General features: G+C 43.6%; 1 protein-coding gene and 1 non-coding gene across 2 annotated transcripts; one reads left to right on the forward strand and one right to left on the reverse strand.

The window, feature by feature from the left end:
* Positions 1 to 8486: 8486 nt before the first annotated feature.
* TRNAI-UAU lies at positions 8487 to 8560 on the reverse strand. Its single transcript has one exon. It is a non-coding gene; the product is annotated as a tRNA-Ile (tRNA).
* A 1180-nt stretch (positions 8561 to 9740) lies between these two features.
* LOC125543488 (leucine--tRNA ligase, cytoplasmic-like) lies at positions 9741 to 15303 on the forward strand. The gene is made up of 3 exons (XM_048706853.1): positions 9741 to 9931; positions 11078 to 14400; positions 14977 to 15303. The coding sequence occupies exon 2, from the start codon at positions 11082 to 11084 to the stop codon at positions 14364 to 14366; it is 3285 nt and encodes a 1094-aa protein (XP_048562810.1). The 5' UTR covers positions 9741 to 9931; positions 11078 to 11081; the 3' UTR covers positions 14367 to 14400; positions 14977 to 15303.
* Positions 15304 to 26624: the final 11321 nt, after the last annotated feature.

The raw sequence follows: 26624 nt of genomic DNA on the forward strand, positions 1-26624 counted from the left end.
TGCATTCAAAAGCAAACTACTTATATGCACATCTTCAGGGGGAGCCTTTGCTACTTATGAAGACAATACCTCAATCCTTAAACTTTCACATACTTTTATCCCCGTTGAAAACTTCAACCGGTTTGTCATCAATCACCAAAAAGGGGGAGATTGTAAGTGCATCTAGTGCCACCCTTAGTTGGTTTTGGAGTATTGACGACAAACTTGGTTGAGGTACTAATGTGTTTGTGAGAATTGCAGGATAACACAGGTAGTAGTCCCATATTGATTCAGTTTACCTACCAGAGATGACCCCTAAAATATGTGAAGACATTGAAGACAATGGTGGTCTGTGAAGATATTCATAGTGAAGATTATGACATGAGAAGACATCGCATGAAGACTATGGAGTGCGAAGACATAGTTGTTTCGTAGTTTCCTTTTCTTCTTTGTTGAGTCATAGGAACCACCGTACTGTTAAGTGGGGTCCAAGTGAACAAAGTCAGAGTGACTGATGTGATGCTCAACCAAATCCTATGTCTTCGAGCGAAGACAATGAGAGCAAATCTTATGCAGAGTTGGATGAGTCAGCTTTACTTGTAGCCCAAGTCAAGTTGTCGCGTGTGTTTAAAATCTAACCGTTGGACACGTGTCAGTTCCTTAGTGACCTAGGGTCATTTTGGACAAATCAGGCCGGGTTGCCTCCTGGCTATAAATAGCCCACCCCCTATACCATAAATCGGTGGCTGCTCAGAGTTAGTGCACGGCTTTTGTCGTTTGAGAGCAACCCACCTCCGAAACTTTTGAGAGAGAGAGATCCTTGCGAGGACAAATCCCTATACCCAAAGCCAAAGACTGTTAGGCATCACTGAAGTCTTTCTGTCTGCGTGATCTGAAGACTTGTTACACTTGAGGACTGTGAATCCTCCAGCCGGTTAGGCGTCACGTTCTGAGCATCCAAGAGTCATTGTGGATTGCCGATGAACGAAGTCTATGAAGGTTTGGAAGTCTACCTTGAAGACTTACCAGAGTGATTGGGTGAGGACTGTGTGTCCTTAACTCAAGGGGAATAAGGTGAAGACGCAGTCTTCTGAGTTAAATCTCAGCCTCCCTAACCAGACGTACAGTTGTCACAGCAACTAGAACTGGTCTACCAAATCCTTGTCTTCACCAAGCTGTTGGTTCTATTCTTCACTTCCCTTTACTTTACAGTTTGTCTTCATGAAGTCATTGCTTGCATGTATGATCTAATTGACTTCACTGGGTGAAGACTGTTTACTGTTTGGCTTCATACTGTCTTCCATCCTGATCCTTACTACCTAGCTGCTGATAATCTTCGTGCTTTCTCATTACTCACCTGACTATGGCATGTCTAGTGTAGTCTACCTTCCGTTGCATATCAATAGGTTCATTTCTATCGTTTGCCTTCAAAGCCCCCGTGTTTTCAAGACTTTCATAAAAATCGCCTATTCACCCCCCTCTAGTCGATAACTAGCACTTTCAGATAGCAATCTACTCTGCAATATAGATGATAATCTTTTGAGTTTATAGCAAAATCCTCATAACTCTAGGGACCTAATTTCTCTGCATGCACTAGCAACATATTAGTTCCTTATTATTTATGTCAACAATCTCCAAAACACAAGGAGACAAATTATTGCACCAACAGTTAGTCTGACCGCCATGTCATAGGAATATGCAAATTGTCTGCACATGCGCTTGCCGGTCAACTTGTAACACCCCGGATATGATTTTCCCAATATGTAATCCAACTCTTGCCGTTTCCGGCGTTAAGTTATTTTATTTTCTCGGGTTTGGGTTTTTGTCTCCATGTGTTGTTGTCGTTGTCATGCATCTCATATCATGTCATCATGTGCATTGCATTTGCATACGTGTTCGTCTCATGCACTCGAGCATTTTCCCCGTTGTCCGTTTTGCATTCCGGCGCTCCGTTCTCCTCCGGTGGTCATTTCTACCTTTCTTTCATGTGTGGGGTTTAAACATTTCCGGATTGGACCGAGACTTGCCAAGCGGATTTGGTTTACTACCGGTAGACCGCCTGTCAAGTTTCGTACCATTTGGACTTCGTTTGATGCTCCAACGGTTAACCGAGGGACCGAAAAGGCCTCGTGTGTGTTGCAGCCCAACACCCCTCCAAGTTGGCCCAAAACCCTCTCCATCATCTAGAGCGTTCGATCATGATTGCATGGTCGAAAACCGCACCTCATTTAGACTCTCCTAGCTCCCTCTATGCCTATATAAAGACCCCTCCTCGAAAATCCCGGATCCCCTCTTCCAAACCCTAGCCCCGCTCCATCCGCACGGCCGGACAACGTCCAGATCGCACCGGACATCCCGCCGCCGCCTACCAGCGACCGCCACATGGCGGGTGCGCGCCCACATCGCCGCCACACCGCCGTGGCCTGCCCGGCCCGCGGGAGGCCCTCCCGGGCCCAGCTGCCCCGCGCCTCGTCTTCTACCTCCGCCGCCGTCCGACGACGCTTCACCACCTCGCCGTCCCATCACCGGCGGCCGCCACGCACCATCGCCGGCCACTGCCACCGAACCTCGCCGCCGCCACGGGAGCTTGCCGGAGCCGCCTCCCCGCGCCTCCTTGCCTCCCCTCCGACCGGATCCGAGCAGGGACCGGCCTGATCCGGCCATCCCTCGACGACCCCAGCCACCACCTGCCTCGCCGGAGTGCGTGCGCCACCGCCTCGGTTCGCGTGCACACCGAACCCTAGATCTGGATCCTATTCACTCGGTTGACTTCTCCCTCTCTCCTATTTTTTTTGCATTATTCACAGCATCGTAACTCCGCATCCGTAGCTCCATTTTGGGCATATAGCATATCAAAATGTTCGTCTTAGAGAGCACATAATTTCATCCCATTGCATCATTTTCATTTGAGTTCATCTTGATGCCCGAAATGCTATTAGAAGAATGATATTTGAGATAATTGTCAGATCTGCTGCTCCAATTAGATATTTGTCATTTTTGCCATGATTATTGTGTGCATGATATGCCCCTGAGCTCTACATGTGTTTTGTTATATGCTTTGCCATCTTTCCAAAGATGCAACCCATGTATTTTTGTGATGTGTGTGGTGACTAGCACAAGCTTGCAAAGTGAAGCATTCGTTAATGCCGATTTCAGGGACTTAGCATTTCCACTAAGTCCTTGACCTGTTTATCTCAATATGCCATATGTTCATGTTGTTTCCTAGTGATCCGTGCCTCTTTTGAGGATGATCAGTAAGGATGTTTTGTTAATCTTGTAGTGCTCTATCCACCCATGTCTTTGTTTTAAATTATGGAGCACCCTAGCTTGAGTCAATCGATCTCTACTTTTGTCATTTCATGAATCTGGGCAGATTGTCTACTTGTTAGCGATTTTGCCGAGGTTGTTGTAGTTGATCCGTGCATGCTATGTTATTGTTCTTGCCATGTCTAGCTTGTATTTTGTGTATTCTTGATGGGTGTATGCTTAGATTGTCATGACTTGCTCTGTAGTGAGTGCATCGAGCTCGTAAACATGCCTACTTGATATCTGATTTTGCATGCTCCAGTTTTCACTAAGTCTAAGAACTGATTATGTTTTTGTCATGTTCACATGCTTGCAAATGTATTTTCTGATCCCTTTTGGCTCAAGGTCATTGAGGGACTTTTGTTAAGCTCTTTGATTAGCTCCATGACATGCTTTACTTTGCCATGTTCAGGTCCTGTAGCATATAGTTTTCATGCTCCATAATGGGCTACCTGATCTGAAATTCCAGACAAGTGTTTCACTAAGAGGGGCTGAGCAAAGCGGTAACATAGCCAAGAGTCTGAAATCTGTTTACCAAATGCATTTTTGCCATGCTTGTTTGAACCTGTTAATGGATGAATTGGCCGTAACTCAGTGCTAGTCTTTTGTTAAGCATCATGAATGGATCCCTTCCATGTATTTTGATGCCATGTTTGGGTGCTGTAGCATGTTCATCTTGTTGCATTTAGTTGGCTACTTGCTGTAAATCGCAGACCGGTGCCATATTTGAATTGCTTGCCATTTCCAAACCGTAACTTCGATTCCGGTGTTCTTTATATCATTTTCAAGCGATTTCATCTCACCTTTTCAGTGGCACACTTGGATTTCCAAGTTGAGGCCAGGTTCATGCATTCCTTGTCAAATCTTGCATATGCATCACATATTGCATCCCAAATAGCATATCATCTTTGCATCATATTGTTTGAGCCTTGCACGTGGTTGATTGTGTCCTTGTTGCTTGTTTGTCTTGTTTGGGTGGAGCCGGGAGATGAGTTCGCTAACGAGGAGCCCATTGAGTTTGCTTTCGAGGATCCAGTCAACTCTGACAACTTTGCAGGCAAGATGATCATACCCTCGAAATCACTACTATCTTTGCTTTGCTAGATGCTCGCTCTTTTGCTATGCCTATGCTACGATGCCTACCACTTGCTTATCATGCCTCCCAAATTGTCATGTTCTACCTCTAACCCACCATGTCCTAGCAAACCGTTCATTGGCTATGTTACCGCTTTGCTCAGCCCCTCTTATAGCGTTGCTAGTTGCAGGTGAAGATTGGAGATCGTTCCTTGTTGGAACATTATTTACTTGTTGGGATATCATTATATTATCCTGTTATCTTAATGCATCTATATACTTGGTAAAGGGTGGAAGGCTCGGCCTCTCGCCTAGTGTTTTGTTCCACTCTTGCCGCCCTAGTTTCCGTCATATCGGTGTTATGTTCCCGGATTTTTGCGTTCCTTACGCGGTTGGGTGATAATGGGAACCCCTTGATAGTTCGCCTTGATTAAAGCTTTTCCAGCAATGCCCAACCTTGGTTTTACCATTTGCCACCTAGCCTCTTTTTCCCTTGGGTTTCCGGAGCCCGAGGGTCATCTTATTTAAACCCCCCCCCCCCGGGCCAGTGCTCCTCTGAGTGTTGGTCCAACCGAGCGATGTCCGGGGCTACCAAGGGCAACTCTGGGCTGGCCTACCCGACGTCTAGCTCATCTGAGTGTGCCCTGAGAACGAGATATGTGCAGCTCCTATCGGGATTTGTCGGCACATTCGGGCGGTGTTGCTGGACTTGTTTTAACTTGTCGAGGTGTCTTGTAGAACCGGGATACCGAGTCTGATCGGAATGTCTCGGGAGGAGGTCTATTCCTTCGTTGACCGTGAGAGCTTGTCATGGGCTAAGTTGGGACTCCCCTGCAGGGATTTGAACTTTCGAAGGTCGTGCCCGCGGTTATGGGCAGATGGGAATTTGTTAATGTCCGGTTGTAGATAACTTGAACCTTAACTTAATTAAAATGAATCCACAGTGTGAGTTACCGTGATGGTCTCTTCTCGGCGGAGTCCGGGAAGCGAACACGGTGTTGGAGTAATGCTTGCCGCAGGATGCCCTCTAGATACTCGATCGCGCTTTGCCTCCTCTTCTCGCTCTCTTTTGCGAACAGGATAGCCACCATATTATGCTAGTCGCTTGCTGCAGCTCCACATAATTACCTTGCCTTACCTATAAGCTTGAATAGTCTTGATCGCGAGGGTGCGAGATTGCGGAGTCCCTGTGGCTCACAGATTACTTCCAAACCAGATGCAGGGCCTGATGATTCCGTTTCAGATGACGCGCTTGAGCTCAAGTGGGAGTTCGACGAGGACTCACGCCGTTACTACGTGTCTTTCCCTGATGATCAGTAGTGGTGCCCAGTTGGGGTGATCGGGACCGTGTCGCATGTTGGGTTGTTCTTTTATTTTGGCGTCGTAGTCAGGCCATGAGTGTTTGATTGATGTAATGTTATTTATGTACTTTGATTGACGTGGCGAGTGTAAGCCAACTTTGTATCTCCCCTTTTATTATCTATATTACATGAGATGTTGTGAAGATTGCCTAACTTGCGACATTGCTTTCAATGCAGTTATGTCTCTAAGTCGTGCCTCGACACGTCAGAGCTATAGACGCATCGAGGGCGTTACACAACTATCCGCATTCATGGCATGGAGAACGGTGCTTCGTCCAAGGAACCTGCACTCGAAGATTTATGCCGAATGGAAATGGCCAAATCTTATCCTCCTACTCCTCATTTTTCCTCCCGTCAGCACCGTCCTAATCCCATCCACACCGTTGTTGTCCCCATCCCCGTGCAGTCCCATCCACCATGGTCCGCCAGAAGATCACCTACTATAAAATGCTCACTCAGAGCGGCGGGCGAAGATCGCAATGGATATGTGAGTCATCGAGGCACGGCTTGAGGCCCGCATTGCGGAGACATTCAATTGGATAAATAGGAAGGACAAACTACAACCGACGAAGAAGGTGGCCAGCCGTCGCGTGAGGTGCCAATAGTTCTTCCCATCGTTGCGTACCTATATATAAACATCCACTCGAAATTAAGTAAACATCATGTTGTAAATTGTCATGTCATGAACTAGGACCATACTTTTCATATAATTCATGAAAAAATGTCTTTTCACTTGTTCACCTAACTTCCCCGCTGCAATTGGTTTTTGCATCATGAATACAACAGAGTCCACTAGTTTACAAGCCAGAAGCCATACATAAACTAGACTGTCAGGCAAACATCTGTAGCTAACAAAGAAAATATAGGCATTACTTCCAGTTGACCTATGTTTTGGTAAGATTAATAGAAAAAATTGTAACCTTTTTTTAACACAATACAATCGCAGATAACTCACATATATGCACATACACTCATCCGTATAAACATATGCACACACACTCTATCTTTATGAGCACCTCCGGGATCCGGCACAACATCTTATGATTGTCGAAGTCATCATAGGCATCTCGTAATTGAGGGGAACGTCTCCTTTCATAGAACTTGAATTTTGGTGGGTCAGTTCTACCACAAAAAACCTAACTATCTGATAAATGTAAAAATTATCGCATAGCCTGGAACATATAAAAAAAGGAGATCGGAGGTACGACCAACTAGCAATGGTGGCGTGTATGACACCTAAGTATCAACGTCAGTTTTTTTTTGCGAGAAACCTTTCAATCTACTCCCTCTGTCCCAAAATAAGTGATGGAGGACGGAGGAAGTATTCATCTCCAATTATAACAGGAAACTTTGTACTATTGAGGCACTTATTTTAGATAGGAAGAAGTATTCATCTTCAATGATAATAGTACAATGAACGTCCGAAATAATAAACTTTACAGTAACTTTAATATAAAATTAGTATAAAGTTGAGACACTTATTTTAGTACACAGGAAGTATTCATCTTCAAATCGTAACAGTACAGCGACCATCAGAAATAATAAAAATTACACTTCGATCTTTAGTACACAGAAGTACAACACCAGCCCGGCCTGGTCGGCCCGACCCGGCCCGGTCCGACCTTGTCCACGGGCCAGGCTCAGGCCTAGGTTTTGAGCCCGATGGCCAGGCTGGGCCCGGGCCCGTCATTTTTGTCGTTTAAGGAAGAGGCCCGGCCCGTGGCCTGAGGCCCGACAGGCTTTTAGTATGATGGGCCGGGCTCGGGCACGATTTTTAGACCGGACAACTGGGCTCGGGCCTAGGTTTTTTGCATCGGGCCGAGGGATGGCCAGGTATAGTTGTCATCGATGAAGAAAAGAAAAGTACATATTCAATAGATAAGAAAAGAATGAATAAGGACAAAAGAAAATACATATATGAACAATTAGGCAAAAAAGGTATAAATACGAACGATAAGAAAAAATCGAATGAGAAAAAAAAAGTACAGATAGAGAAAAAAATATAAATACAAACGATAAGAAAAAAATGAATGAGAAAAAAAATACAGATACAAACGATAAGAAAAGAAATCGCATAGCCTGGGACATCAGAAACCTAACTATCTGACAAATGTAAAAATTACCGCATAGCCTGGAACACATAAAAAAAGAGATTGAAGGTACGACCAACTAGCAATGATGGCGTGTATGACACCTAAGTACCAACGTCAGTTTTTTTTTTTGCGAGAAACCTTTCAATCTACTTTTTCTATTCTAAAATAAGTGACGAAAGACGGAGGAAGTATTCATCTCCAATTATAACAGGAAACTTTGTACTATAAAGGCACTTATTCTAGGTAGGAAGAAATATTCATCTCCAATTATAATAGTACAACGAACATAAAAAATAATAAACTTTACAGTAACTTTAATATAAAATTAGTATAAAGTTGAAACACTTATTTTAATACATAGAAAGTATTCATTTTCAATCATAATAATACAAAAAACATCAGAAATAATAAAAATTACACCTCGATCTTTAGTGCACAGAAGTACAACACCTGTTGTTGTCACCAATGGAGAAAAGAAAAGTACAGATTCGATAAATAAGAAAAAAATTGAATAAGGACAAAAGAAAGTACATATACGAACAATAAGGCAAAAAAAGGTACAAATACGAACGATAAGAAAAAAAATCGAATGAGAAAAAAAAAGTACAGATACAAACAATAAGGGAAAAATGAAAGAGAAAAAAAAAGTACAGATACGAACGAGTAAAAAAGGTGCTCCCGGCGGGGCTCGAACCCGCGACCTTCGGCTCATAAGACCAACGCTCTAACCAACTGAGCTACGGGGGCTGTTATGCTGAAGTTACTGATTAACCTTAGTTATTTATAATTTACACCTGTATATATACACCTCCAATAACACTCCCTCCGTTCCTAAATACTTGTCTTTCTAGGCATTTCAACAAGTGACTACATACGAAGCAAAATGAGTGAATCTACATTCTAAAGTATGTCTACATACATCCGTATATAGTAGTCATTTAAAATGTCTAAAAAAACAATTATTTAGGAACGGAGGGAGTAATTTTGAAGGATCACGATTTTCATAGCTCCTTTTATACTATCTGTTTCCTTCACGCGCTTAATTTACACTATAACTCATTTGAATACTTTTGTTGACTCAAATCTCTTGAAAACTAATCTTTGTTTAACTTTGCCATAGTTGGACAATCTTCCACGCAAGTTCATGCAGTATTCAATAGTATACCATTTGATTTAAGATGACATGACTTGCAATACCATGCTTGTTCTATTTGTGCAATTTCGCCAACCTAAGAGGTCATATGCATGTTTTCAACATCCTGTTACTTTTCTTTTAGTGAGAGTACATCTTATTACTTTTCAAATACATCCACTCCTTTTAATTTTATAATTTTTCTTATAAACTGGAAACCGCGTAATCCATTTAGCCATCTCTTTGTACAGTATGTCATTCAACTTGAGGTCATCAAAATTTTGGAATCGAATTCTAGGACACCCAACGAAGCAATGTATTCGGTCCTTAGAGTTAGCATTCCCATTGAACTAGCCATCCTTTGCATAGAGATTTAGCGTCAATTCCATTTTTACCTTCAAGTTTCAAGTTTCTCGACAAAACTTACTCCATTTAATTAACTACTCCTTTTGTCCGGAAATACTTGTCATCAAAATGGATAAAAGGAGATGTATCTGGACGTATTTTAGTTCTAGATGCATCCCTTTTATGCATTTTGATTACAAGTATTTTCGGACGGAGGGAGTATTTGCTAGTTTTATCTTCATAAAAATAATTAGCTTTCTCACAAGGAATAAAAACCGGCAAATAATTGGCATAAAATGAATGAATTTATCTTAAATGAGGTAAATCCTGTGAAAAGCGTGAAACTTAAGGGTAAAATTGTCGGTAAAAAAAAGGGAGAGATCGTGATGTCCAACCGACGTCATGAAATCCCTGGCCTCCTGAATCAAGTTCCTTGGGCGGCCCGTTCCAGCCTCAACCGGTTCGTGCACGCCAAGTCGTCAATCAAGGCCCACGTGACAGTGTGCCAGGATAAACCCTAGTCCTCCTTCCATCCGCAGCCTCCTCCTCCCCCGTCTCCGTCGCCGTCGCATTCTGCTGGCTCCCGGTTTGCTCCCCGCCCTGCGGCTGCTGCGGCTCCCTGCCTCGCGCGCCGTCGTCAGGTACCCATCCTGTTCCGCCCCCCTGTCCATCCGCGCGATTGATTGCTAGGACAGTAGAAAAGTGCCGCCGCGGAGTCGACGGGTTAGTGATGCGATGACGAATTTCGTACTGGTTGAGTGCACGGGGAAACTGTGAGCTTTAGCTGTCCTGTGATTTAGCTTCGGGGCAGGCAGATCGATGTTGATTCTTATGTTTTGTACTATAATCTGGCGGCGTTCTTCTAGTTTGTGGGTTCGTAGTTGGCCCAAGTGATGCGTAGCTTCTGTTCCTGGCTCTGCAAGTCCTGCAATCCAGCTTCATAATCCGGCCTGCAAAATTTAACAGAAATAAGGTCATGAATATCAATCTTTCTAGCACAGGGCGAATTTCGAGGGACTTTTGGTTTCTAACTGGTCAGCACAGTCAGCACTTTGCTGAATTTTAAGCTTACGTTCCTTTCGATTATGTTTCGATCCTTACATATTGTCTCCAGACATATTATCTGCAGAAAGTGAGTTCAGTTAGCCAGCGTTGTCCAGGGTGACAAAGGACAGAAATGTACCAAATGCACAAAAGCAAATTAATTATACTAACCCACAAACTGTCTGTGCCGTGACTGTATTATGTTGACTTTCATCCACGTGAATCAATTTTAGCTCAAGATACTTAATAGGAAAGGTCAAAGAACCATGTCCACTGTGATTTCAAATGTTAATTGCCTTGCAGTTCTCTCCAGCCATCTCCATTAGCATATATCTTCTTTCTCTTGTGCTGTCTGTTGCATCAAATATACCAACCTACACAGTACACACAATATCAGTGTCAGAAGAAACATTACATTGTTAGAAGACTATGCAACATAACACCAGCTTACCTGATCCTCCATAATTAGCTTGTTAGAAGGCCAATTTTGTTTGATATCTTGATGATGTTTGCTTATGGCTTATTATGATTCTGTTACATAATTAGCTTCATCACATGGCTTTCCTATCCATGAGTTTGTCAGCTATGTTTGAAAAGAGATATTCAAGGAGATTGCACTACTACAATTCGTCCAAAAACAATGTTTCGTCGATGTATCTAAGATATTTATTAATTTATTCCTGAGTTAGATTAAATTCAGATGCTTGCCCTTTTGACACCTTTTCTTTTTGTTGATCATTCAGGAAAATGTCGTCAAATACTGAAGGACCCAAGAGTCATGCACGTAGAGACCTTTTGCTCAAGATCCAATCAGATGCTCAAACTTGCTGGGAGGAGAGCAAGGTTTTTCAGGCTGAACCTGGCAATGGACCTCCTGGCCCTGGTGAAAAATTCTTTGGCAATTTTCCGTACCCTTACATGAATGGATTGCTACATCTGGGTCACGCCTTCTCACTGTCCAAGCTTGAGTTCGGTGCTGCATACCACAGACTCCGTGGCTCGAATGTCCTTTTGCCGTTTGCTTTTCATTGTACTGGGATGCCCATCAAGGCCTCAGCTGATAAACTTGCTAGGGAGATTCAACAGTATGGAAATCCTCCAGTGTTCCCTGCAGCAGAGGATGATTCAAGTGCTGAAGTGGCAGATGATAGCCAGGCTGACCAGGCTGCTCTTGCCCCAGGGCAATTTAAGAGTAAGAAATCTAAGGCTGCTGCAAAGACCGGCATGCAGAAGTTCCAGTGGGAGATCATGAAGGGCTTTGAACTGACAGATGAAAAAATCGCCAAATTTCAGGATCCGTCTCACTGGTTGACCCACTTCCCTCCGCTGGCAAAGGAGGATCTTAAGGAGTTTGGCCTGGGTTGTGATTGGAGGCGCTCATTCATAACCACTGATATGAATCCTTTCTATGATGCTTTTGTTCGCTGGCAGATGAGGAAGCTGAAGAAAATGGGCAAAGTTGTCAAGGATATGAGGTACACGATCTACTCACCACTGGATGGCCAACCTTGTGCTGATCATGATAGGGCATCAGGTGAAGGTGTGCAGCCACAAGAATATGTGTTGATTAAAATGATGGTGATCCCACCTTTTCCCCCCAAGTTGAAGGTCTTGGAAGGAAAGAATGTTTATCTGGCAGCTGCTACATTAAGACCTGAGACAATGTATGGGCAAACAAACTGTTGGGTATTGCCTGATGGGAATTATGGGGCTTTTGAGATCAATGAAACTGATGTCTTCATTGTGACAGCAAGGTCAGCCCTTAATCTTGCATATCAGCATCTATCCAGGGTCCCAGAAAAGCCCACCTGCTTAGCTGAGCTTACTGGCAATGATTTGATTGGGTTGCCATTAAAGTCTCCTCTTTCATTCAATGAAATCATATATGCACTTCCCATGCTCACTATCTTGACAGATAAAGGTACTGGCATCGTGACTAGTGTGCCAAGTGATTCCCCAGATGATTACATGGCACTGCAAGATTTAATCACAAAGCCTGCTTTGAGACAGAAGTATGGGGTCCAAGATGAGTGGGTTCTTCCATTTAATATCATACCAATAATCAACATACCTGAGTTTGGGGATAAATCAGCTGAGAAGGTGTGCCTTGATCTTAAGATTAAGAGCCAGAATGACAAGGAGAAGCTTGCTGAAGCAAAAAGGATGACATACCTTAAAGGATTTACTGATGGAGTGATGATTGCAGGGGAGTTTGATGGTAGAAAGGTTCAAGAAGCGAAGCCACTGATAAAGAACAAGCTTCTTGGAGAAGGCTCTGCTGTGTTGTATAGTGAGCCTGAGAAGAAAGTCATGTCAAGATCCGGCGATGAGTGTGTCGTTGCTCTTACAGATCAGTGGTACATAACTTACGGTGAAACTGAATGGAAGCAGAAGGCAGTCAAATGTTTGGAAAATATGAATACATTCTCAGCTGAAACCCGTAACGGATTCGAACACACGTTGGGCTGGCTGAACCAGTGGGCATGTTCTCGCTCTTTTGGCCTAGGTACTCGCATTCCATGGGACGAGCAGTTCCTGGTAGAATCTCTTTCAGATTCAACCCTGTACATGGCTTATTACACCATTGCACATCATTTACAAAATGGTAACATGTATGGAGAAGAAATATCTTCTATCAAGCCTGAAGAAATGACAGATGAAGTATGGGAATATGTGTTCTGTGATGGTCCAGCACCCAATAGCAGCATCTCTCCTGCCCTCTTGAGCAAAATGAAGCAAGAGTTCAAGTATTGGTACCCCTTTGATATTCGGGTATCTGGGAAGGACCTTATCCAGAACCACCTGACATTCAGCATCTACAATCATACAGCACTTCTTCCAGGGCATCATTGGCCTCGTGGTTTTCGTTGCAATGGGCATCTTATGCTTAACTCTGAGAAGATGTCCAAGTCCACAGGGAACTTCCTGACTCTCAAGGAGGCTATTCTAAGATATTCCTCGGATGCCACTAGGTTTGCCCTTGCTGATGCTGGCGATGGTATGGACGATGCAAACTTTGTTACTGAAACTGCAAATGCTGCTATTTTGAGGCTTACAAAGGAAATCGCATGGATGGAAGAAGTTATAGCTGCTGAATCTTCTTTGAGAGGCGGTCCTCCCTCTACTTATGCTGACCATGTGTTTGCTAATGAGATCAACATTGCTGTAAAAGAAACTGAGAAGAGCTACAATGCCTTCATGTTCAGAGATGCCCTGAAGTCTGGTTTCTATGACCTACAACTGGCTAGAGATGAGTACAGACTCTCTTGTGGAGCGGCGGGCATGAACCGTGAGTTGTTGGGGCGGTTTATGGAAATCCAGACCAAGCTTATCACCCCGATCTGTCCCCACTATGCTGAGCATGTGTGGCAAAAGATTCTGAAGAAGGAAGGTTTTGCAATAAAAGCTGGCTGGCCAGTTGCAGGCACCCCGGATCCTACTCTAAGAAGTGCAAACAAATACTTGCAGGACTCCATTGTTTTAATGAGGAAGTTGCTTCAGAAGCAGGAGTCTGGTTCCAAGAAACCCAAGAAGGGAGCTGCACCTACTCCATCAGCAGAAAACAAGCTCACAGTTGGTCTGATATATGTCAATGAGCACTATGATGGATGGAAAGAGCAATGTTTGAGGGTGCTTCAATCAAATTTTGATAGCCAAGCACGCTCCTTTGCCCCTGACGAGGAGATTAGCGAAGCATTGAGGAACTGCTTCATCGACCGCGAAACAAGTTTCAAACAAGTACAGAAGCTCTGCATGCCTTTCATCAGGTTCAAGAAAGATGAAGCAAGGAATGTTGGTCCCCAGGCTCTAAATTTGAAGCTTCCTTTTGGTGAAATAAATGTGCTTGAGGAGAACCTGGAGCTGATCAGAAGGCAGTTGGGTCTTGAGCATGTTGAGGTCCTGTCGGCATTTGATGGAGCTGCTCGTGCCAAAGCTGGAAAGCATGCTTCTCTGCTGGACAAGAATCCGCCTTCCCCTGGTGAGCCGGTTGCAATATTCATGAGCAAGCAGGAGTTTGAAGCGCAGAATTAAGCCCAGATTAATCTTCTCACAGAACTTTGTTGAGGTACTTGATTTTTGTCTACTTCTCACTGCATAGTATTGGTTTTCTACCATCTCTTGCTTTATGTAGGAGACTAGAACTGGCTCCTTTTATTCTTCACATTAGATTCTGTTGTAGTTTTTGTGCCTGGGGAAATATTTTTTAGCAAATTTTTATCATGATGGTGTCAGGTAAAGCATGCTGGTATTGTTCCATTGTGCAGTTGTAGCCTTGCAGAAAGAATTAGTGAAGCAGACTGGCCTATGAAATGTTTGCAGCCTTTTGCCCTGTGATACCATTTCCTTGTTTCTGTTAATCTTTTGCTGAGTTGTAAATCTGTGCTAGTTGCTAATGTCATTGTAGTCTATTATGGAGGGCCATGCATGTCTTATCTTATTTGAGGTTGCCTGTGCTTGCCTGCTTGACAGTTTAGTCAATAATGTTGGAAAATATTATGTTAAACCCGAGGTTGTAAACCTTTTACTTGAGATGATGACCATCTAGATGACAAATATTACCCCCGTTTCCTTTTTTTTATGAGATGATTCTGATTTTGACATCCTAATGATCTCGGTTCCTCTCTTGGTTGTTCTCCTACAGGTGTTTTGCAAGGTGTAGTATCGACTGGTTGTTCCTCCTGTTGATTCAAGCATGAGGCACCTATATCAGGAACAGGGAAAGGAACGTTTTCTCCAGCTTGACTGCAGATGATTGAGAAGGAACTTGGTTTCCAAGCTTTTGCCAATTTTGTCTCTTTTTAGATGTGGATGCAGAGATGGAGTATTCTTGCTTTTATATACAGCAATGTCTAGTTTGCTTACTTACCAAAGTTGTGACATATTCCTGGCACTTGATCACATACTCCCATGATATACTGCTGAAATGTTCAGTGACCATAGTAATGCTGTTATGCTGTCAGTTTTTTTAGATGTGTCATTGTCGATGTGGAATCTATTTCTCAGTTATGTCATGTTCCCCCTCTGTAAGAGTTTTTAGAATACTATTTTAGTCATCTAAGAGCAACTCCAATGGGGCGACCCAAATGGACGGCGATTTCGTCCGCTTTTTGTCCGTTTGGGTCGGCCGTCCGCCTTGTTTTAGATATGGGTCGGCAGCGCGTCCAACGTGCCGACCCATATGTGTCGGCTGGCCGCCCTATTTTGCACTGATGAATTTGCATTTAAACATATAGTCAAATAACATAGTTTGAATTGAATAAAATAGCATAGTTTTACAAGCTGAATAAAAATAAAAATGTGATGTAGGGTAGGAACTCTAGGGGCCGATCTTTCACGAAAGGAGTGGATCCTGTGATGAACACGAGGAGGAAAACGAGGGAAAACACAAGAGGAACACTCAAACTAACAAGAACAAGTCTCAAAAGTGTTAGATCCTCGGAAACATGGAACGATACATGGTACATGATCAATTAGGGATGATGCAATGGTAACGGTCTTCTTCGTGAGGAGGTCTTGAGTTCTTCTCTAAAAAGGGGTCTTGAATCTGCTCGGGGGATCTTCTCCGGTGGAGGCTCGAATCTCCGTGGAGAAGGTAACCAAGTGGATGAGCAAAGCTCTCACACAAACATGAGCTAAACCTTTGCTAACCCTAACTAGAAGGAATAGGTGGAGTATTTATAGTCTTAGTGCAAAAGAGTGGGGCAAAGGGGTACATGGGCTGCGGCCCAACACGAATCAGCACACAGGCGTCGGACGTCCGGGGGTCACCGGTCGTCCGAAGGCTCGCGAGGGTCCGGACGTCCGGTGCCTGTCGGACGTCTGTAATTTCGGCTCGGGTGTGCTTCGGTCGGACGTACGGTCGGGGTCGGACGTCCGGGCGTCGTCGGTCGTTCGAGGGGCTCCGGAAATCCGTAGATTTGGCTCGGGTGCGGGGGCGTCGGTCGTCCGGAGCCTGGAGGTCGTCAGACGTCCGATCCAGGCCGGTCGTCCGGAGCCTGTAGCTTCCTCTTCATCACTTCTTCTCCGTCTTCACGTCCATCTTTCTCTTCTTCTTCTCCTTGCTCCTTAGCTTCTCCATGGTACCTGAGCATGCACAAAGTATCCGTATGAGGTAGTAGCCATGTCTCATGTGTATCAAAGTGGAAATGTGAGAGGAGAGATGTCACCTCGGTTTCAAGAGCTCTTGCACGTGCTCGTGTCATGGGTCCAAGAGGTGTCGAAGGAGATGTAGTTGGGTCCACGGGGATGGCCTTGGGATGCTCCGCATCATCTCCCCTCCCTTGGGGAAGATCCGTCCTCGGATCGAATTCTTCATCACCATGGAAGGAAGAGAGATCTTTGACGTTGAAAATGTCGTTCACGTTGTACTTGTCATGTGGGAGGTCGATCTTGTAAGCATTGTTGTTGTATCGTGCGAGCACCTTGAAAGGTCCATCCGCTCGTGGTCGAAGATTGGACTTGCGTTCTTGTGGGAAGCGATCATTGCGAAGGTGTTACCACACGAGATCACCAATGTTGAAGACCATAGGTTGCTTGTTGAAGTTGAGCTTGGTCGCAAGGCGTTGAACTTGTCGCTCGGTGGTGTTTCTTGTATCTTCATGCACCTTCTTGAGATGTGTCGCTCATGCACTTGCGTCCAAATTGATGCGCTCTTGGAGTGGTATCGGAAGAACGTCCAATGGTGACAATGGGTTGAATCCATAGACGACCTCGAAGGGGGACTTGCCGGTTGTTGAGTGTCTGGCTCGGTTGTAGGCGAACTCGGCGATTGGTAGGCACTCCTCCCACTCCTTGATGTTCTTCTTGATGAGTACTCGAAGTAGAGCGAAGAGTGTGCGGTTGGTCACCTCCGTTTGGCCGTCAGTTTGAGGGTGGTAAGTCGTGGAGAAGAGTAGCTTGATTCCGAGCTTGCCGCATAGGGTCTTCCAAAAGAAGCTTAGAAACTTGACGTCGCGGTCCGAGACGATCGTCTTTGGCACTCCATGTAGACGCAATATTTCCCTACAAAAGAGAGTAGCAACATGTGAAGCATCGTCTATCTTGTTGCAAGGAATAAAATGTGCCATTTTTGAGAAACGGTCCAGAACGACAAATACCGAATCTTTCCCATTTCGAGTCCTAGGCAAACCAAGTACAAAGTTCATGCTAATGTCTTCCCATGGTTGATATGGAATTGGTAGAGGCATATAAAGGCCATGAGATTGAGCTTTGGACTTAGCTTTGCGACATGTAGAGCATCGGTTGGTGAAGCGGTTGACGTCCCGAAATATCTTGGGCCAAAAGTAGTTCTTCGAGAGCGTAGCGAACGTCTTGTCGCGTCTGAAATGTCCCATTAACCCTCCTCCATGAGATTCCTGCAAAAGCAACAAACGAAGAGAAGACTCGGGGATGCAAAGTTTGTTAGCTCTCATAAGATATCCATATTTGATGTAATAGCATTTCCAAGAAGTGTGCATCAAACACTTGGCATAAGGAGTAGCAAAAGTAGGGTCATGCTCATACAAGTCTTTGATATGCTCGAAGCCAATGACATCTAACTCAAGTTGGGTAACAAGCATGCATATGCGGGAAAGAGCATCTGCTACAATGTTTTCCTTACCTTTGATGTACTTGATGGCATAAGAAAAAGACTCAATAAATTCACTCCATTTAGCATGACGCTTGTTCAACTTGGTTTGGCCCTTAAGATACTTGAGAGTCTCATGATCGGTATGAATGATAAACTCATGGGGACGAAGGTAATGTTCCCATTCATGCAAGACTCGCACTAAAGCATATAGCTCTTTGTCATAGATGGGGTAATTGAGTTGTGCGCCGGAGAGTTTCTCACTAAAGTAAGCTATGGGGCGCTTCTCTTGTGTTAACACACCTTGTAACATCCCAAATTTTCAATTTGGAATATTATACACTAGATCATCATTGCATATCATATTTATTGCATTTTGGTTGATCCTAGAAATTTCACGCAACTCAAGGACCCTCAAAGAGAGTTGGGGATTTTGTTATTTTCATATTTGAGTTGTCTCAAATTTTGAAAAATAGGATCATTTGATTTTATTTATTTTATATTCAATTATTTCTATTACAAAAATATGAGAGAGGGAATAAAATGACTTTCCCAAAATAAAGAAATATTGAGGATTTAATAAAAAAATCAAATAAGATTTATTCTGGTTTTATTTGCTATTTTATTTGAATTTAGGAAAAATTCGCGTTTTTCAAAATTGCATTTAGGCCCGAAATAAATGTTCATCCTATGCGACTTGATATTAGGAGCCGGGGAAAATTTATTTCGGGATTTTTGGAGTCCGTTTAGTATTTCTTTTGTTTTTTCGGAGCGTAACTATTTAAAAAAAAACTGAACCGACCTACGGGCCGTGTTAGGCCCGGACTCCTCCGGCCTCAGCCTTTATAAGCCGCCGGCCCGCCCCGGGCCAAAACCCTAGCACCCAGCCCCAGCCCCGCCGCCCTAGCGCCGCCGCCACCGCCGTCGCCGCCCCGCGCCGCCGCCGGAGCACCGCCGCTGCCCGCCGGATCCGTTGCCGGAGGTAGACCTCGCCGCCGCCGGTTTTTCCGACGGTTTTGTTTGTTTTTTAGTTTCGGTTTTTTAAATAGATCGGTTTTTCTGGTTTATTTAATTAGCGAGCGTTCGCTCGTTCGTTCGTTTTAACGAACGTTCGTCGTTTTTCTTTTTCTTGGAATAAATCCGCGATTTTCCAGATCACGATTTCTGATCCGATTTTCATTTTAGTCTAACTTTTCGCTCGTTTATCGGAATCAGACGATTCAAGCGCCTGGAGTTTCATCTCGAAACCCTCTTTCCGTTTAACCAACTTAAACAAGTTTTTGCCATTGTAAAAATTACCCTAGATCCAGAATAGTAAACGAAGCTTGTTTCTTTTGCCGTTTGTTTTTTGTTGCTTCGTTCGATTCGATTCTTTTTGCCAACCGGAGTTCTTAAGTTGAACTTTCTGGTTAGAACTCTTATTTGAGTTTTAGTTGTGCATTAGTTGAGTACTTATTGTATGCTTGTTTGTTTGCGATAGAGTACCCGGAGTGCGCCATTTGCTACTTCGAATCGCTAGGTTTCCCGGATCATCAGCAAGGCAAGTAACACTTTGATCATGCTTTCCAACTACCCACTTTTATTGCATTAGATCTATCCTCACACATTGCATGATTAGGATCTAATTAAATTGTGGGTTTGGGAAGTAGTTGAGGTAGTACCTATTACCTGTTATTATCAAACCCTGGGAGTTTCTTTTACATTTGCTTATTATGCCATGCTATGCTAGTAGACGTGGATTGGGTGAATGTATCCATGACAGATGTGAGTTTGTTAATTAATGGTTTACTTAAGGTGGCAACTTAAATACACATCTGGGTGGATTGAGGCACCTGGGTATTCCAGGGATTGCCTGTTTTTCTTTATGGACCGCCACCCAGGCTCAAAGGGATCATGAGATTATTCATGCTAGAAACTTCCGTGTGCAGCCACAAGCTATTATGGGCTCTAGCGTAGTTGACTAAGTTGTGCGAACTCTTACAGTGGTAGACTAGCAAATGTAGGGGATGTAGGTTGGTACGGTCTACCCGTTCGTAAGGTGCTAGCGCTTCTAAAAGACTATGTCTCAGTCATCCGTTTCTCAAACACCATGTAGTGTGAGAATCTCAACGGAGGAGATCGAGTCTTGTGGGAAAAAGTGCGCAAACCTCTGCAGAGTGTATAAACTAATCATGGTTAGCCGTGTCCCCGGTTATGGACATCTTGAGTATCTAGTACCTGGATTATCATGTGAATCTCTATGTGTTTTGTTTAATGATGATGCTTAATTGGGATTGAGAATGTTGTCAACCATTCTCAATGTTTAACAACCACCATGATAGCTAAATAAATTTATTCCTTTGCAGTAGGGAAAAATTGGCTTTACGCAAAACTGTAACCATAGAGCTTTCCACCAGTCAAATATGCATATAGAATAGCCTGATTATTCCATTAATCTCTGTGTGTTACTTTGCCAGCATATTCCATGTGCTGACCCGTTTCGGGCTGCAACGTTAATGTTGCAGACTTTTCAGACGACGATTAAGGAGTTTTTAGGTCGTGGTTCTATACTCAGTGATGCCGTTGGAGTTGATGGACTCACTTATCTTCCAAGCCTTCCGCTGTTATCGTCATTAGATGGCCTTAAGCCATATTTATTGTAATAAGCTCTCTTTTGAGACACTCGGTGTAATAAGTGTGTGATTGCTACTCTGTTATAAATCCTTCAAGTACTGTGTGGTGTCAGCATTACTGATCCAGGGATGACACCTGAGCATAGAGATTGGACCGTTTGAGGTCTGGTCGCTACACACCTCCTATGCCATTACCATTAGCATCGCAATGAATCTCAAAAGGCTTTTCAAAGTTTGGTAAAGCAAGTACGGGAGCATGAGTAAGCAATTTTTAAGCTCATTGAATGAGGTGTCTTGGGATGGTCCCCAAACAAAAGGCGCATTCTTCTTGCTCAAAGCATGCAAAGGCGAAGCAATGGTGCTAAAATCCTTCACAAAGCGACGATAAAACCCGCAAGGCCAAGAAAACTATGCACTTGATGCAAATTGGTTGGTTGTGGCCAAGTCTTGATAGCATTGATCTTGGACTCATCAACATGAACACCCTTAGAAGAAACAACAAAACCCAAGAAAACGAGCTTGTCAACACCAAAAAGGCATTTCTCCATATTAGCATAGAGTTGCTCTTTTCGAAGAGTTTGCAAAACGGTTCGAACATGGGTGACATGATCTCTAAGAGATTTGCTATAAACAAGGATATCATCAAAGTAGACCACAACAAATATACCAATGTAAGGGAGAAAGACATGATTCATAAGACGCATAAAAGTGCCCGGTGCTTCCGAGAGACCCATAGGCATGACTAACCACTCATACAAGCCAAACTTGGTTTTGAAAGCGGTTTTCCATTCATCACCCTCTTGTATGCGGATTTGATAGTAACCACTCTTAAGATCAATCTTCGAAAAGATAGTGGCACTACTAAGTTCATCAAGCATATCGTCAAGGCGTGGAATGGGATACCTATATCGGACGGTGATAGCATTGATAGGTCTACAATCGGAGCACGTGCGAAAGCTACCGTCTCGTTTTGGCACAAGAATGACCGGGACGGCACAAGGGCTCAAACTTTCACGCACATGTCCATGGTCTATGAGATGCTTTACTTTCCTTTGTATTTCTTTGGTTTCTTCGGGGTTGACGCGGTAGGGAGCTTTGTTCGGAAGCGGTGCTCCGGGGATGAGGTCGATGCGGTGCTCAATGACTCGTAGTGGAGGTAGTCCCGGAGGTAGCTCGTCGGGGAAAACATCGTGAAAATCCTGCAAAAGAGAAGACAACACTAGGGGGAGAGGGTGAGAAGTGTTAGTTTGTGGTGCATTGTCCTTGCACACAAGGACGTAGTGTAGGACACTAGATGGGTTCTCACACACTCCTCTTATCTCACTTTTGGTGGCAAATAGGACCAAGTTCTTCTTGTCGCTCATCGTGGAGGTGTTCGATTTGGGCTTGTGGCGCTCACTCTCGTTTTGGTGGCTCGCTCTCTCACTATGATCTCCACGATGGGTGGCTTGCTTGTCGGCGATCACTTGACTTGGCGACATTGGACGAAGGACGTACTCCTTGTCCTTCATCTTGAAGATGTGGTGGTTCGTTCGGCCGTTGTGGATGACTCCTCTATCGAACTGCCATGGGCATCCAAGGAGAAGATGGCAAACGGTCATTGGAATGACGTCACACTCCAAGGTGTCTTCGTAGGCGCCAATTTTGAAGGAGACTTGTACTCGGTGCTCGACTTGGATGGTGCCGGAGTCGCTAAGCCATTGCACTTTGTATGGATGTGGATGCTTCGTCTTGGGCAATTGGAGCTTGGAGCAAAGTTCTTCACTTACGAGATTATGACAACTTCCTCCATCAATGAGGACCTTGACGGATCGTCCATTGATGCCGGCCTTGGTATGAAAGATATGGCATCTTTGGTATTCTTCTTGATGATGTTGGAGAGTCAAGACCTTGGAGACAACAAGGGCGGGACTTGAATCTTCATCGCAAAAGACTTGTTCCTCTTCATCGTTCACTTGCCGGTGCATGGCGACTTGCTCCATGGCGTCCATTTCTTCTTCACTCATTGAGTCGTAAGTGTCGTCGTCATTGAGGATCATGGTCCGCTTGTTGGTGCACTCGAAGGATTTGTGGCCTCGGGCTCCGCAAGTGAAACACTTGAAGGAACTCGTCTTGACGGTCTCATCGGTTGGAGTTGATGATGATGAAGCTCTCGGCTTGAAGTTGCTCGTAGTAGGAGGATGACTTGGAGTTGACGAAGCTTTCTTGGAACTCGACTTGTCGATGGTGCTAGTAGAAGGCTTGGTAGTCGGTGTTGGAGTCGTTGAAGCTTGGTTGTTGGAGAAGCCGTATGACTTGGATGAGAACTTGGCATACTTGAAATCATCTTGCACTTGGCGTTCCGCTTTGGTAGCTTGGTGCACTAGCTCGATGAGGTTCGAGTATGGTTGGAAGTCGGCGATCTTCTTGATAGGATGGTTGAGTCCATTCAAGAAAAGTGCCATTGTTTGTTCATTGATACGTCTCCAATGTATCTATAATTTTTGATTGTTCCATGCTATTATATTATTAACCTTGGATGTTTTATATGAATTTATATGCTATTTTATATGATTTTTGGGACTAACCTATTAACCTAGAGCCCAGGGCCAGTTTCTGTTTTTCCCTTGTTTCAGTGTTTCGCAAAAAAGGAATATCAAACGGAGTCCAAACGGAATGAAACCTTTGGAAAAGTTACTTTTGGAAAGAAAGCAATACAGGAGACTTGGAGTGCACGTCAGGGGATCAACGAGGAAGCCACGAGGTAGGGGGGTGCGCCCACCCCCCTGGGCGTGCCCTCCACCCTCATGGGTCCCTCGTGGCTCCCCTGATGTATTTCTTCCTCCCATGTATACCCATATACCCTAAAAACTTCGAGGAGCACAATAGATCGGGAGTTCCGCCGCCAGAAGCCTCCGTAGCCACCGAAAACCAATCTAGACCCTGATGACCTACAAGTATAGGGGATCTATCGTAGTCCTTTCGATAAGTAAGAGTGTCGAACCCAACGAGGAGCAGAAGGAAATGATAAGCGGTTTCCAGCAAGGTATTCTCTGCAAGTACTGAAATAAGTGGTAACAGATAGTTTTGTGATAGGATAATTTGTAACGAGCAACAAGTAACAAAAGTAATTAAGTGCAGCAAGGTGGCCCAATCCTTTTTGTAGCAAAGGACAAGCCTGGACAAACTCTTATATAGAGAAAAGCGCTCCCGAGGACACATGGGAATATCGTCAAGCTAGTTTTCATCACGTTCATATGATTCGCGTTCGGTACTTTGATAATTTGGTATGTGGGTGAACCGGTGCTTGGGTACTGTCCTTACTTGGACAAGCATCCCACTTATGATTAACCTCTATTGCAAGCATCCGCAACTACAACAAAAGTATTAAGGTAAACCTAACCATAGCATGAAACATATGGATCCAAAATCAGCCCCTTACGAAGCAACGCATAAACTAGGGTTTAAGCTTCTGTCACTCTAGCAACCCATCATCTACTTATTACTTCCCAATGCCTTCCTCTAGGCCCAAATAATGGTGAAGTGTCATGTAGTCGACGTTCACATAACACCACTAGAGGAGAAACAACATACATCTCATCAAAATATCGAAAGAATACCAAATTCACATGACTACTAATAGCAAGACTTCTCCCATGTCCTCAGGAACAAAAGTAACTACTCACAAAGCATAAACATGTTCATAATAGAGGGGTATTAATATGTATATAGGATCTGAACATATGATCTTCCACCAATTAAACCAACTAGCATCAACTACAAGGAGTAATTAACACTACTAGCAACCTACTAGCACCAACCCCGGACTTGGAGACAAGAATTGGATACAAGAGATGAACTAGGGTTTTGAGAGGAGATGATGTTGTTGAAGATGTTAATGGATATTGCCCTCTCCCGATGAGAGGAGCGTTGGTGATGACGATGGCGATGATTTCCCCCTCCCGAAGGGAAGTTTCCCCGACAGAACAGCTCTGCCGGAGCCCTAGATTGATTCCGCCAAGGTTCCGCCTCGTGGCGGCAGAGTTTCATCCGAGAAGATGGCTTCTTATTTTTTTCCATCGAAAGACTTCATATAGCAGAAGATGGCCACTGGACGGCCACCAGGGGGCCCATGAGGTAGGGGGGCGTGCCCAGGGGGTAGGGCACGCTCCCACCCTCGTGGGTAGGGTGTGGCCCCCCTGGTGAATCTCTTCCGCTGAGTATTTTTTATATATTCTGAAAACGTCTTTCGTGAAGTTTCAGGACTTTTGGAGCTGTGCAGAATAGGTCTCTAATATTTGCTCCTTTTCTAGCCCAGAATCCCAGCTGCCGGCACTCTCCCTCTTAATGTAAACCTTGTAAAATAAGAGAGAATAGGCATAAGTATTGTGACATAATGTGTAATAATAGCCTATAATGCAATAAATATCGATATAAAAGCATGATGCAAAATGGACGTATCAACTCCCCCAAGCTTAGACCTCGCTTGTCCTCAAGCGAAAGCAGAAATCGAAAAATATGTCCACATGTTTAGAGATAGAGGTGTCGATAAAAATAAAATACGGACATGAGAGCATCATGATGGTTCTTAGAACAACAACTTATATAATTCTTGTCATATAATCTCTTATGCTAGAGTAATAATTCAATCACAATTTCAAGTATGAATCATTGTTGAGGAAATCGTTAACTGGTAACTGCTCGGTTGGCTAGCGAGTAGGGGATTAATAGGCTAATTGGCAAGTTAATCGGCTATTTAATCAATTAATCGGACGATTTATCAGTTTATCGGCTACTCGGTGACCCTATGAGTAGGGATTAATCAGCAAGTTAACTGGTTAATCGGATGAATTCTTGAACAGGGGTATGAATCGTAAACTTCATTGAAAACTAACAAACTATAATCTCAGTCATTGGAGCAATTGCAATTTATCATAACATAGGAAAGAGTCAATGTATAAGAGCTTTTCAGCAAGTCCACACACTCAGCTATCATATAATCTTTCACAATTGCTGACACTCACGCAATACTTATGGGTATGGAGTTTTAATCGGACACAGAGAAAGATAGGGGCTTATAGTTTTGCCTCCCAACGTTTTACCTCAAGGGTAGTGTCAACAATAATAGTTTATGAAAACTCACATCCAACTAGCCATATATACCAGGATCTTTCCAACATATCGTGCTTGCCAAAGGATAAAATGTAAAAAGGAAGGGTGAAGATCACCATGACTCTTATGCAAGTTAGGAAGTGAAAGTAAAAGATAGGCCCTTCACAGAGGGAAGCAGAGATTGTCATGCGCTTTTATGGTTGGATGCACAAAATCTTAATGCGAAAGAACGTCACTTTATATTGCCACTTGTGATATGGACCTTTATTATGCAGTCTGTCGCTTTTATTTCTTCCATATCACACGATCGTATAAAGCTTATTTTCTCCCACACTAATAAGTCATACATATTTAGAGAGCAATTTTTATTGCTTGCACCAATGACAACTTACTTAGAGGATCTTACTCAATCCATAGGTAGGTATGGTGGACTCTTATGGCAAAACTGGTTTAAGGGTATTTGGAAGCACAAGTAGTATTTCTCCTTGGTGCAATGAATTTGGCTAGCATGAGGGGGAAAGGCAAGCTCAACATGTTGGAGGATCCAAGACAATATAATTTATCTCAGATGTAAGAAAACATAACCCATTATGTTGTCTTCCTTGTCCAACGTCAACTCTTTAGCATGTCATATTTTAATGAGTGCTCACAATCATAAAAGATGTCCAAGATAGTATATTTATATGTGAATACCTCTCTTTCTTTATTACTTCCTATTAATTGCAACGATGACCAAAAGTATGTTTGTCAACCCTCAACAATTTTTATTCATCATACCTTTTCTATGTGATCTCATTACTCTCCATAAGGTTCACATGATCTCTTTGTTTCTTTTTATTATTTCTCTTTTCTTTTATTCACTTAGGATCATGGCAAAATAATCAAGCCCTTGACTCAACACTAATCTTTATTATATATAGCTCACGGACTTGATTACATAGAGGGATCATAAAGCAAAACTCAAAACTAGATCATGCCATAAAAGCTTTTATTCTAATAGGTCAAGATATTATCAAAAGG

The sequence above is a fragment of the Triticum urartu genome, chromosome 3 (genome assembly GCF_003073215.2).
Source record: "Triticum urartu cultivar G1812 chromosome 3, Tu2.1, whole genome shotgun sequence".
NCBI lineage: Eukaryota > Viridiplantae > Streptophyta > Magnoliopsida > Poales > Poaceae > Triticum > Triticum urartu.

Bases quoted from the DNA above. Each gene is read 5' to 3' on its own strand.
- LOC125543488 (XM_048706853.1), top strand. From the start codon at position 11,082: ATGTCGTCAAATACTGAAGGACCCAAGAGTCATGCACGTAGAGACCTT.